The 14050-nt window shown below is 40.0% G+C and overlaps 1 protein-coding gene across 1 annotated transcript in view; it reads right to left on the bottom strand.

Annotated features, from left to right (window-relative positions):
* Window positions 1-1882: 1882 nt before the first annotated feature.
* Window positions 1883-14050, bottom strand: part of LOC109056691 (membrane frizzled-related protein) — a 14195-nt gene continuing 2027 nt past the window's right edge. The window contains exons 2-13 of the mRNA XM_042755499.1: window positions 14014-14050; window positions 13750-13874; window positions 12827-12976; window positions 11698-11917; window positions 10330-10460; window positions 8948-9073; window positions 6948-7024; window positions 6588-6736; window positions 5847-5977; window positions 5626-5760; window positions 2643-2770; window positions 1883-2572 (exon numbers count right to left, since the gene is read on the bottom strand). The exon at window positions 14014-14050 is cut by the window's right edge and continues 54 nt beyond it. Coding sequence (XP_042611433.1) covers window positions 2348-2572; window positions 2643-2770; window positions 5626-5760; window positions 5847-5977; window positions 6588-6736; window positions 6948-7024; window positions 8948-9073; window positions 10330-10460; window positions 11698-11917; window positions 12827-12976; window positions 13750-13874; window positions 14014-14050 — 1634 coding nt within the window. The 3' untranslated portion in view covers window positions 1883-2347. The remainder of the gene's footprint in view (window positions 2573-2642; window positions 2771-5625; window positions 5761-5846; window positions 5978-6587; window positions 6737-6947; window positions 7025-8947; window positions 9074-10329; window positions 10461-11697; window positions 11918-12826; window positions 12977-13749; window positions 13875-14013) is intronic.

The following is a 14050-nucleotide window of genomic DNA, read 5'->3' as shown; positions in this document are numbered from 1 at the left end:
AACAACATTAATTAGGAAAACAGTGTGTCAATAATGCAAAATGACAGTTAAAGGCAGTTCATCATTTGAATTCAGTGATGTCATCATGCAGCTCAGTTCAGTTTAAATAGTATCTGTGCAATAATTTGCAATCAAGTCAACGATATCGCTGTAAATGAAGTGTCCCCCAACTAAGCAAGCCAGAGGGGACAGCGGCAAGGAACCAAAACTCCATCAGTGACAGAATGGAGAAAAAAAAAAACCTTGGGAGAAAACCAGGCTCAGTCGGGGGGCCAGTTCTCCTCTGACCAGACGAGAACCAGCAGTTCAATTCCAGGCTGCAGCAAAGTCAGATTGTGCAGAATAATCATCTGTTTCCTGTGGTCTTGTCCCGGTGGTCGTCTGAGACAAGGTCTTTACAGGGGATCTGTCTCTGGGGCTCTAGTCCTGGTCTCCACTGTCTTTCAGGGCTGTGTGTGAACATCTGGGCAGTGTTATGCAAGTCTTCCCACATCGTGACGTAGAGATGTGGGGGCGTGTTTAAACGAGGCGTTTTAGGGGTGTGTGGTTGACTCTTAACTTTTATAAAGAATATCTCTTTGGGTTTGAGACTTTAGTCTTTGCAACTTTACAGATCTTCTTGTAACACTCCAAAGAGAGAGGAGAAATTGAAATTGACCCCCTTAAATTTTCCAATTCATACATCAAAGTGCATGGAATGACAGTGTCCTGCATTCATAAATGTAACACAGATGTCATGGAGAACACTAGCTCATCCAAACAGTGTTATATCGTAGCTAGAAGAAGTTTGTGAATCCTGCTGCATACATTTCCTATAAAATGTGGTCTAGGTCACTGACAAAAACAAACTGATTGAATTAACAGCTCATAAACAGCTGTAGTTGTCCTTTTTGTTATTTAAAGGGGTGGTTGACTGTGTTTTTTCTAGGCTTGATTGTGTTTATGGGGTGCAGTCGAAAACGCATTATTTTTCACATAATATACCTTTATTCCACACTGCACCGTCCCGCCCCTCACCTCAGCGGCATGTGCTCCAGTTGTATTGTAAACAACAGCATTGTTAATATTGCTCATCAGTTTGAAGCCGATTGAGAAGCAGAGGATATTATTGAAGAGGATCATGCAGAACCTGTGCAAGCATGGCTTTTAATGGTAGGCCTATGTTTTTTGTTTGTTGTTGTCTAATACTTTTAGTTATGCTGTTATTTGTAAATGCTACTGCTTATGTTGGCTTTAAATATACCGTTTTTTTCCTAATTAAAGCTTTAATACAGTACAGCAACTGCATGTGCGTCTATGTTTAACGCTTCTCATAGCTATGTGAAAATAAGTGTATAATTGGAACAGTTCATTGTCTGAACTGAATGAGAGAGAGCGAGAGAGAGAGAGAGAGAGAGAGAGAGAGATGTAGAGCAGGGGGACACGAGGAACAGTAATAAAAATGGCTGCTTTAGAACATTGATTTTGAAACTTGTGAATCCATTAGAATCCTTAGAAGAAAGAATCGTGATTCATATATGAATGATTTTTATGTGCACCTCTAGTTTTCTCTTCCACTTCTCTGAAGCAGGGCAGCATGGCCCCGCCCCCTTCGCTGCCTTTTCCCAAGGGTGGGGTTTATCTGGGTTTGTGATGTCACAAACCCAGGAAGTAACTTGTTGTAGTTCCTACCAGCCATTTTTGTAGGAATTTAATTGCCATCATTTTAAAAGATGATATCTCCAATTGCATTGAACTTTAAGCGTTGTAACTTTGCAGATGTTGTTTATGCTCAAACAGCAACATTACACACTAACTAATGTTAAAAAAATGAAAATCGCAATCAACCACTCCTTAAAAGACATTGAGTAATCATTCACAGTGGAAAAATTAAGTGAACCTCCATGTTTTACTTCAGAAGTTAAATGTAGTCATATTTTCAACCAAGGACATACAATTGAAAGTATATGTATAGGTGTCCTTCAAAAAAAATAAAAATAAATAAATAAATAAATCAATCAGTCAATCAATCACAGGACTGATCTTGGCCATACACTTCCCAATAACAATCCAACAATTTGCCATGATGCAAAAATGTGTACTACTATAGAAAGATGGCAGAAATTTAAGAAGAGCTGGGCAGAGATACAAACTGAGACACAAACTAGAAAACTGTTTATTTGGATGATATCTCCCAGTATCTTAAGCAGATATGATCTGTCAACACTCCAGGTTTTAGGACAATCTCCATATTTCACACTATATGAATCTACTAATCCCACAGAGACGAATCAGATTATGAGTACAAAGTGCTTTGGTTTTTGTTGAACAGTAAAAAATCAAATAAACAACACTTATTTGTCCGTGTCTATGGCAGGGAGCACTCGGTGGGGTCGTGTGAAGCGGGCAGCAGGTGGCAGCTGAAGGGCCAGGTCAGACTGAGCAGGGTCAGGGTTTGACTGCACTGCTGCTCAGCGCTGGAGCAGACGGACTGACACGGCTGCAGGACTCCACTCTGAGCGCTGCAGTGAGGAACAAACACACCGCACACCAGCCGCCGGAAGGATTCGAAACAGCCAAACCCCATCAGCACCTGCAGTCACATCACACAGAGGTCAGACGGGTTCGGAGGAGTCGCTCAGAGTCACTGCTCTCATTCTCACCCTGTACTCGTGCAGAATAGAAGCAGCTTCTCTCTGGTCAGAGATAGACAGCCAGATGTTTGGAAAGGACGTGAGATTATAGCTCAGGCCTCTGCACATTTCTACCTGGATGGGTTCACAAGATGAAGCTGAGGAATAAAAAAGAAAAAAAATAAGAATGTGAGATGCTCTTACAACAACAGTTAAAAAGCTACTTTTGAGCCTGGCATTTCAGCAGATACTGTAGATTTACCAAGAGCCAACAATTACTGCACATACTGCTCAGCCATATGGGCTTTATGTTGTTCCTCACTGTATGAAATGTGTAAAAAAAAGGGGGGGTGAGGAATAAACTGCCTCAGTTTTTTTATTTTGTACTGCTCTCTGAGGTAATGTTATCAAGGTTTTTACATCAAAAAACTATAATTTAGAAGAAACAGGCTATTTTCTGTCCTGTTTTTGACCCTCTCATCAGAACGCTCTGAATAGACGTAGACTCGGAAGTAAACGCTCAATAGTTGTGTTTGTCTGACAGAGTACACTCCTCACAAATGGATGCTGCTGTGATTTAGGTTGAAAATGTATAATTAACCCAGTATCAAACAATCTGTAAGAAGAGACAAAGCAATAGTGACCATGTCATGAAAACAGATCCTATATAGTCACACAGCATCATCTTTTAGTTTCAATCTTTCTGAAAAGCCCATGTTGAATTGTTCCTTGTTTGTAAATGAATCTGAGGACTGAGTTCTTACTGATGCAGTCCAGATCTTCATTAAAAATAAAGTTCATTCACTCTTTCCTAACGCTGAGATCAGAAGGAAGGCAACGCACACACTGTTTGCTTGGCACTGAACAGCGTCTTGTTGTCTTTGGGGCATCTTTATCGTTTGGTTTCTGCATTCACCTCTCTCGCAAACACTACATGTGCCAATCAGTGGATGGGGCTAAACAGACAGTGCTGTAGAATCAGTGGGTGGGGCTAATCAGACAGTGATGTAGAATCAGTGGGCGGGGCTAAACAGACAGTGATGTGGAATCGATGGGTGGGGCTAAACAGACAGTGATGTAGAATCGGTGGGCGGGGCTAAACAAACAGTGATGTGGAATCGATGGGTGGGGCTAAACAGACAGTGCTGTAGCATCGGTGGGTGGGGCTAATCAGGCAGTGCTAAAGAATCTGGGTGGGGCTAAACAGACAGTGATGTGGAATCGGTGGGTGGGGCTAATCAGGCAGTGCTGTAGAATCGGTGGGGCGGGGCTAAACAGACAGTGATGTGGAATCGAGGGTGGGGCTAAACAGACAGTGATGTTGAATCGATGGGTGGGGCTAATCAGGCAGTGCTGTAGCATCGGTGGGTGGGGCTAATCAGGCAGTGCTGTGGAATCAGTGGGTGGGGCTAAACAGACAGTGATGTGGAATCGGTGGGTGGGGCTAATCAGGCAGTGCTGTAGAATCGGTGGGCGGGGCTAAACAGACAGTGATGTGGAATCGATGGGTGGGGCTAAACAGACAGTGATGTTGAATCGATGGGTGGGGCTAATCAGGCAGTGCTGTAGAATCGGTGGGTGGGGCTAATCAGGCAGTGCTGTGGAATCAGTGGGTGGGGCTAAACAGACAGTGATGTGGAATCGATGGGTGGGGCTAATCAGGCAGTGCTGTAGAATCAGTGGATGGGGCTAAACAGACAGTGCTGTAGAATCAGTGGGTGGGGCTAATCAGACAGTGATGTAGAATCGGTGGGCGGGGGGCTAAACAGACAGTGATGTGGAATCGATGGGTGGGGCTAAACAGACAGTGATGTAGAATCGGTGGGCGGGGCTAAACAGACAGTGATGTGGAATCGATGGGTGGGGCTAAACAGACAGTGCTGTAGCATCGGTGGGTGGGGCTAATCAGGCAGTGCTAAAGAATCTGGGTGGGGCTAAACAGACAGTGATGTGGAATCGGTGGGTGGGGCTAATCAGGCAGTGCTGTAGAATCGGTGGGCGGGGCTAAACAGACAGTGATGTGGAATCGATGGGTGGGGGCTAAACAGACAGTGATGTGGAATCGATGGGTGGGGCTAATCAGGCAGTGCTGTAGAATCGGTGGGTGGGGCTAAACAGACAGTGATGTGGAATCGGTGGGTGGGGCTAATCAGGCAGTGCTGTAGAATCGGTGGGCGGGGCTAAACAGACAGTGATGTGGAATCGATGGGTGGGGCTAAACAGACAGTGATGTGGAATCATGGGCGGGACTAATCAGACAGTGATGTAGATTTGGTGAGTGGGGCTGAACAGACAGTGATGTGGAATCGGTGGGTGGGGCTAAACAGACAGTGATGTGGAATCATGGGCGGGACTAATCAGACAGTGATGTAGATTTGGTGGGTGGGGCTGAACAGACAGTGATGTGGAATCGGTGGGTGGGGCTAATCAGGCAGTGATGTAGAATCAGGTGTTGATCTTCTTCTGAGGAGGCGGTGCTTATACACACTATTACATCATAGAGTAGAACATTACACAAGCTGTGGTTTTGGCAGATTGGAAAACAGTATAAGCCAGTGGTTCTCAACTCCAGGCCTCGGGACCCACTGCTCTGCACATTTTGAATGTTTCTGAATCTGACACACTCAGTTCAGTTCATGGATCTCTCTCCTAATGAGCTGATGATCTGAATCAGGTGCGATAAATAAGGGAGACAAACAAAATGTGCAGAGCAGTGGGTCCCGAGGACTGGAGTTGAGAACCACTGGTATAAGCTGTTTTAGACTAACAAGATAGTTTCGAGCTCTAAAACCTTTTTTTACAGTACAATGACCTCTTATGTCAAAAGATCCAGGGAATTTTGGTTTCTCAGTTCATGACCACTTTATAATATATAATTTGATAAATGATTATGCAAGAGGTTATTTGTGCAATAGATTTATAGATTTAACTGGCTGAACAATTTATTCGCGAAGGGATTGAAAGGAGTCAAAACAGCAGGAAGCGTCCTCTTCAAACTGCAGCGTGTTCTCACTGAAAGGAGGGTAGGTGGAGTTAATGCAGTGGTGTTCGTCTGCAGCGTCTGCGCAGTCGCTCCATCCGTCACACAGCCAGTCCTGGTGCAGACACTCCCCGGAGCCGCATGCAAACTCTGCTGGACCACATGTTCCTCAAGGCAGAAAGCAGTGATGCAGGGAAGAGTCACAATCTCACAGAGACTCACAAAATATACTTCATGAATCAGGCAGCACTCACTTTCTGAAAGAGACATGGCCCTAAAAGATGCATAAAAGCCACTGTCTGCAACACCTTCATCTGCCACAAACAGCACAGTCATCACAGGACCAGAGGAGGTGAGATCAGGAGGCAGAGCTGGCCCACAAAACCTGCTCAGAGAGACAGCAGGACGTCAAGCGCTCACTATAAGAACAGCAGAAAGCTTTCTGTAAACATATTGTGGGACAAAGTTTCAACCCTCAGTATTTATGTTATGAACACAGTTCTGGGTCTGAAGTGTGGTAGTATAGCAGGGTAAAGGACGTTTAGAGAAGCATATGGGAGACCATATCTGACACTGATAAAGAAATGCATCATCACATTCTGTGAAACTGATCCACCCTGTTGAAAAACCATCATCTGCTGGTTAGGTATGTTTTGAAGCATGGCTGCTGGTTTGAACTGGTCCTGAGCAACTAGCTCTCGCTCAGCACCAGCTTAGGACCAACACATGACCAGCTTAAACCAGCAGCCATGCTTCAAAACATACCTAACCAGCATATGCTGTTTTTTTCAACAGGACATTGACTCAATCACTCCAGTAGAACAAATATGACACACAATTAAATCTTCCTTCCTTAAGATAATGCTCATGATGGAACTGTTTGGCATTCTCTTCATTTTCATTTAGATTGGTTACTCACTGTTGCTGAAAAGTAAACATTTTAAAGCACTTTAAATCCCATCAGTGTTGTAGAGACAGCAGTGCAGTGTTCTCACCTGCCCAGCACAGTGTTTGCGTCTACGTCTGCGCCGTCGTAAACCTCCACATAGTCAAACTCACACACATCCTGTGTTTCCAGACTGAAGTTCTGAAAACTCAGTCTAATCACTTGTCTGTCTTCCACAGAGATTTGCCATGTACACAACTATGAGAGCGGTAGAGATAACTACAATTAATACAGATGTGATAGAAACAGTCACGATGCCGAAACAAATACTAGTTATTTAACAGCTGGCCTAATACATTAACTGATCAGTGCATAGCCAATTTATATAAAACTGTATGTAAATTTATGCGATTTTGCATTTAGATTCAGGAAGTGACTGACAGAAATAGCAGCTGATGAAATCATTCACCTGTTGATGTGGGTACGGCTTTGGATGGTTTGGACTGGACAACAATCCATACTCTCCTGTTATTTTTCCTCCACACTCTAAGAATCAGAAAATTGAAAAACAGAATCATGATATCGATTATAGTCTTTACTTTCAAGCGAGATAAAAAACTGAAGTGTCACACTTTGTGTAGTGACGTCATTACTGTAATTAGTGCCCGAGCCACTAGGTGCAGGGCCCTCTTGTTTTTCTAAGGATTATTAGGGCCAGAGCACTGATGGAGTGAGGACCCTATTGGAATTGCTCCGTTTCTTCTTCTTCTCCAAAATGAATAGCATTTTTGAGGGCCTTAACATGCTCAAAAACTCACGAAACTGCACACGCGTTAGAGGTGGCAAAAATGTACGTCTGAAATGGGTTTCAGAATTAGGTATGGCGAAATGGCTCGATAGCGCCACCTATAAATATATGGCTCAATATGAGCCTCAAGCTACGTTTCACATACATGTACGAAACTCAGTAGACACTTGTAACACACCAATACCTACAAAAAAGTCTTCTGGTACAAAATCAGAAACCTAACAGGAAGTCTGTTAATTTTTATTTCCTATACGATGTTTATGCAGTTTTTACCATTTTCAGGCCTCGTACTTTAACTCCTCCTCCTACACTTTTAATCGGATCATCTTCAAATTTGCTGAGTCTTATCATAAGGCCTTTGTGATGCTAAATTGAGAAGATCTTGAGTTTTCGTCGAAGTTGCTGTAACACACGTTAGAATCTGCAGCCATTATGTTGCCACAGAGGCTGGGACCTAGGCGTGGCACAGAGGCTCTAGGGTGCTCCCTGGAATACAGTCAGAAAACTTGATGTATATCTCACACATACTTGGATGTATTCATATGAAACTCGTTACACATATAGATCTCACTGTGCGGAACAACTTTCGCACTGCATGTCATAGGCTCGGCCCAACATGAAGTTGGCTATTCAGGGCTGTGTAAAATGATCATGCTCTGGAATTTGATATACTCCTCCCAGCCTTTCCAATCAATCGCCACCAAACTGGGTCAGCATGACCTCAAGTCATTGGCGATGCTAAATTGTGATGGGATTTTTGATATTGAGGCCGATCACATAGATGTGACTATTATGACTGAAAGTTATAGTGCCACCAACTGGCAGCATTTAGTGTGTCATTTTCAAAATGCTTTGAAATCTGCATCTTATTTCTACTCAATTTTCTTCAAACTTCATCCAAATAATGCCAAAACATAGTAGATGTAAAACTGTGAAGGGATTATTGATAATGGCAACATGTCAAACTTTAACATTTGTTTCCTGTGCTTTTAAGCCAGATAACATGCTTGGAATTTAATTTTAATATTATTATATGGTTTTTATTATTAGTTTGACAGTGTTATAAGCTCATAAATGGGCTTGAAGCAGGCACTCTATAGTGCTACCTTTTGACAAACTCTGTAAATATATTGTTCTCATCAAGCTGGACAACTTTCTAATTTACAGTCATTAGATACGACCAACAGGAAGTCACCTATTTTGGTTTGAATGTGGATTTGTGAATTAATGCATACTCCTCAGAGGAGAATTATACTATACACACCTTTGTGTACATGATGCCAAAACATTAAGGAACCTAAATTGCAAACGGATTTTGGATATCTTGAAAGGTGTTGCCATGGTGATTTATTAAAGTAACAGCAAAAAAAGAAACAGTAATTTTTTAATATCTTTAAAGTGCATTATTCAAACTCTTCAAAACTTTTTACACATAAAGAGCAAGTCATTCTTATGAAACATGATTAGTTTCATAAATGCATCATGCTCAGGAGCCACCAAAAAATTTAAACTATCAGAGAATTTAACGGACAGATGAAGACTGTAATACCAAGGATGACCACCGGATGGAGTCATAGGATAATAAATCTTCTAATCCTGTTCAGATCATCCTCAGCTCCAAAACGTATTTATATATGCTATATTTACATAGCTATATTTACCCTTGTGTTTCTGGCTGCAGTTGGCTTCATCTGACCTGTCCTGACAGTTTGGCTGGCCGTCACAAACAGAAACGGGTAGCAAACAACGACCTCCGTCACACATGAACTCTTCTCTGGAACAGCTTTCTAAACGCAGAGAGAAAGAAAACGTTAGAACATACAAACAGAAAAATAACACACTATGTGACATTATTATAATCTGTGATCAGAATATCATAGTTATACTCATTGCTTGCTGCTCTTTAATTTGCATTTGCATCACATTTATAAATTCTAAGGAAAAAATAGTATTATTTGGCTAAACCACATTTTTGTTGCATACAAAGTTTTTAAAAGGAAGTCTATTTCATTATTGTCACCCTACAATACAGACTACTATCCACAAATATAGAAGTGTCAGTAACACTTTAGAATACTGTTCCATCACTAATGAATAACTACACAAGAACACAAGTTACACAATATCAATACTCTAGTAACTATTCATTTTTCATACCTCCCCAAGAACTGCTAAGAACTACTATATACAGGTTCATAGTTAATATGAATAATGCATAATTAATCCTAAAGTGAAGGTCATGGTAACCCACTAGTAAGGACTCAAGTATTATAAAATTTTTCAGAAGGAATTACACATTGTTTGGATCAGTATTCTAAAGTGAATAACATGATAATTCTCTAGTAAAGACTGAAATCATTGTAAACTTCTTTTTTTTTTTAAGTTTCTGGTTAGTAACTAATTTTGCTAGCTTTGGTAACACTTAAATCATTACTAGTGGGTTACCATGATCTTCATTTTAGAATACTGATCCAAATAATTAGCAATTTCTAAAGGAGAATATGTAATACATGTGTCATTACTATCCAAAACCTTAGTATCTCAAAAGCTTACAATGATGTCAGCCAATATTAGAGAGTTGTCACGCTTTTCACTTTAGAATACTGATCCAAATAAGCAGTAGTTCCTTTAGAAGGACTTGGTAATGCTTTTGTCACTACTTCTGGGTTACCATGACCTTCACTCTAGAGTTAATTATAAATTGTGCATAATTCACATTAATTATGAACCTGTATATGGTAGTTCTTAGTAGTTCTCCAGGATATATGAAAAAAAAAAAAAAAGTAGTTATTGATTAGCTTATAGTGTACTACCAGGTTCAACTGAGTGCTATCACTTACTAAATCATTAATCAGAGTTCCTTGTTAGTTAATAGTTCTTACTAGAATGTTAATAGTGCATTAGACATTTGTTCCTGTGTAGTTATTCATTAACGATGGAACAGGATTCTAAAGTGTTACTGAAGTGTCTTCCATAATATTACTGCCTGTGTTTTAAACTATGTAAAGAAACATGATGTTCTGTTTGTTTCAGTTTTACTTACTCTGTCCTGGTAATATAGAATGATACTGTGCAGTGAAGCCATTGCCGCTGATACTGCCGTCAGAATGAAAGGCCACCAGCACGCTGCTGCTGTTTGTGTTCAGTGTAGGTGGAGCGACGCTGCCACAGAATCTAGGAAGAAGTCAGTCTTAATTATTCACAGTTTGAGTGCCAAGAACAGCCATGTACAGCAAAATTATTCAATAACTCAGTAACTATATTTAAGCAGTTTCAACTCTGTAAGATACATGTTTTAGAGATTATGTTGTGAACTTTTACAAGCCAAGACACACAGGAGATGTTAACCATTGATGGTTCGCTCATGGAGCTATTACTATTGTTTTGGAACAATGTGTACTGATACTTGAGAACTACTGATCTGGAGTAGATGTAACAGTTATTTTTTTATCTGTTTAATTTTCTTGAAAAAAAAAAGAAAGAAAAGATTACGTGAGACTTTCTAAAGATCACAAAAGCATTACAAAAAATATTCAAAGCCAATATACTTAAAGGGATAGTTCACCCAAAAATTACATTTCTGTCTTCATGTTATGAATGAATAAATATGAAACGAGGGGTTAAATTATTGTGAGAGATATGAGAATATTCAATATTCATTATTCACTTGCAGGAGTTTTGCTCCACCCTACTTTCCTCTACTCCAGCCCAAGGACACTTATTTTGTTTTATATTTGTTTCTGTGCTTCCATTTCCTGTGGCACTTCCTGTGTTTGTTTTTGATTATGTTCACCTGTGTCTTGTTTAGATTCTCGTTTACTCCTGTGGTTCTCCCTTTTTGGTTTTGATGGTTATTGTCTTGATGTTTTCAGTTTAAGCAGTTGTATTTTTCACTGTCAGTAGTTGTGTAAATTAACAATGTGTAGTCTATTTTAATGTTATCTGCACTAAAATATTTCCATTTATTTCTCAGCAAAAAATTAGGATGATGCACCATCTGGTAAATTTCTGACAGCTCCAGGGCATTTGTTGAAACTACAGATCAGATACAGATCTAAGAGCAGCTTTTTAACATAGACCGAGTCCAGGAAAGCCAAATGAAACACATCAAACAACTCACAGGGAAACACATGGAAGCCAGGGCACAATGTGGGAGTAATGAGGAAAACCAAAAGAACTACAAAATGAGAACAGGAAACCAAACCACTGAAACTTCAACAAAAGAGTGCAAAACAACACAGCAAATAGGGAAAATGTGACACAGAGGTTTTACTGAAATAAAAACTAAATAAAATGTCAACCCAGACTGGCAGATGTTAGTTTTTTTGCACTTCAATCAAAGGCTTTTTAAACTTAAATGCAGCCCGTGTCAGTTCTGATTGTCGTTTGTGATTAAACAGGGCGAGCAAACCTTGTGACAGCAGATGTCTTCTCTGTCTCCTCTCTGACTTCTAGCCAGTCAAACAAGCAAGGAGAGGGTCCCTCGACAGCCAGAGAAGACACGTGTATCTGCAGGAGGAGCGGAGGAGACACCCTGATCACCCACACACAGTGTGAGTCCGGAGGATACGGGCCGGGGTGATTGGGAGAGCTGAGCGTCCCCCAGGAGTCTGTCAGCACGCCGCCACAGGCTGGAGAAACAGAAGGAAAGCCATTTATATTGAACAGACAAGTGAAAAAGCATATGCATGCAAAATAGTTAGTGCCATTTTAATTTACAATAGCATGCATTTGATTGTGGATGATGTGTATGTTGATATACAATTAGGGGTTACAATTAGATATTACAATTATACAAGCAGAGGCCCTGAAATATACAGTCAAACCAAAAATGTATTCAGACACCTTCAACTTTTCTCACATTATCACAGTTTATTGGCTATGGTTTAGAAAATGTTAATAAAATATGAGAAGGACTCAAAGTTAAACTGTGTCAGAACAATTTCATCTTGATAATGTCAGATAACTCTGATAGAAAGGTATGCAATGAATTCGGTTGAATAGCTGTCAGCTGTTAAATTTAAGAACACAATTAGCTCAACCAATTACCAAGCAATGCTTCGTTTTGTTCAGTCTGTGGTGTAAAAAGGTCGCATTAGCAATAAAAAAAAAAAAACACTTAAGCAAAGCATGCTCAGGTCAAAGTGTCTGAATCATTTTTGAGTCCCAATTTTTTTATAAATTTTACTGGCAGTCCACTTTATGAAGAAATTTTGGGTTTAATATGTCACAGTTTACTTTATTTTGCTATCCTCACTTACATAAATGAACTATAGTGTCCTGCACCCACTAAGAAAAAATTATTATTATATTATTAAAATAAATTATATATATATATATATATATATATATATATATATATATATATATATAATATCTGTTGTCTGAATAATTTTTGGTTTGACTGTATTTGGAATATACAAATAAACTCAAGCTTAAATGCCGCCTGGGTTGATATTTTGTAATGAAATGCAAAGGCAAAGTCATCTGGGGTCACTTCATATGAAATGGTGCGTACAGGTAGAAGAGCATGAACTGACTTGTAAGGAAGGTGGGCTTTTTTCCGGGCGGTGAGAGGGTGGAAGTGTTCATGGGATGAGGGGCAGTGGGGCTCAGAGAAAGATTCTGTGAAGATCTGTCTCCAGACCGAGAGTCTAAAGGGAAAATCTCTCCTGTGTTAGTCTTAACGTCTGTGAACAGAAAGAGTAGAACAGTGACAAAGCAAATTTTCTCTCTTTGCTCTAAATCTTTTCAAAAGTTTGGTACATAACAGCTAAAAGGTAAGTGTCAAAATTAATTAAAATAATAATAATAATACCTGTCAGTTTTTTTCAATGAAGCTAATAGCTGCAAGGTTTTAAAGGGTTTCTTGTGAGAGGAGGTAAATGTGCTACGGGCTCAGTGGCCAAAGCAACTTATTTAAATAAACCAGACTTTTAGGAATGTTCTGGGATCTGTAAAAAACACTTGTGGTGCCTTTGTGGCATTAAATAAAGGGGTAACACTTTACAATAAAGTGCTATTTGTTAACAGTAGTAAATGCATTAGCTAACAACAAAAACAAAGCATTTATTAACTCTTGTTAATGTTAGTTCATGTCAATACAGTTATTCATGTTAGTTCATGGTGTCATAGGTTCATTTGTTATACTACCAAAGCTGTTAGATAAGCCTTTAATAATTCATCACAGTACACAATGAAGTCACATTGTATGCTGATGTTATTTTAACATAATCCTAAAGCAATGAAAATTAAAATATTAAATTAGAGAATGACATTTAAAAATGCAAGGAATGTGCTACTAAAGGATTTGTGTGCAAACAGAAATATCAGAACTTGTCAGACCCACAAAAAGTACAGCTCTCCTAGTGACTCTGTCTCATTCTCACTTTACAGTTTGCATTGTTTTACAGAACAGAACAGAACAGCAGACAGATGGAGTGAAAGAGTTTTGCTGACTCACGTCTGAGAACGAGGAGCAGAATGAGGCAAAGCACAGCCGCGGTCAACAGCACGCCGGCCGACACGATTACTGCTCCATGACCAGCCAGCTGACCTCTCACAGTCATCAGACAGTCACTGACCACACTGTGACCTTTATCAAGGACACGACATGAAGACAAAAATACAGTATATGGAAAAGCCACCTAATTCTGTACATAATACAAGTGCCTTGTGTAACGCAGTATTTATGCTATGAATATCCAATATCAGATAGGCCTAATACTCACCTGCAGCTGGTGTTTTAGCAGGTTCAAGATAGA

This window comes from Cyprinus carpio, unplaced genomic scaffold, assembly GCF_018340385.1.
Source record: "Cyprinus carpio isolate SPL01 unplaced genomic scaffold, ASM1834038v1 S000006712, whole genome shotgun sequence".
Taxonomy (NCBI): Eukaryota; Metazoa; Chordata; class Actinopteri; order Cypriniformes; family Cyprinidae; genus Cyprinus; species Cyprinus carpio.
The sequence above is the reverse complement of the archived record's forward strand: the minus strand, read 5'-3'. Positions and strand labels throughout refer to the sequence as shown.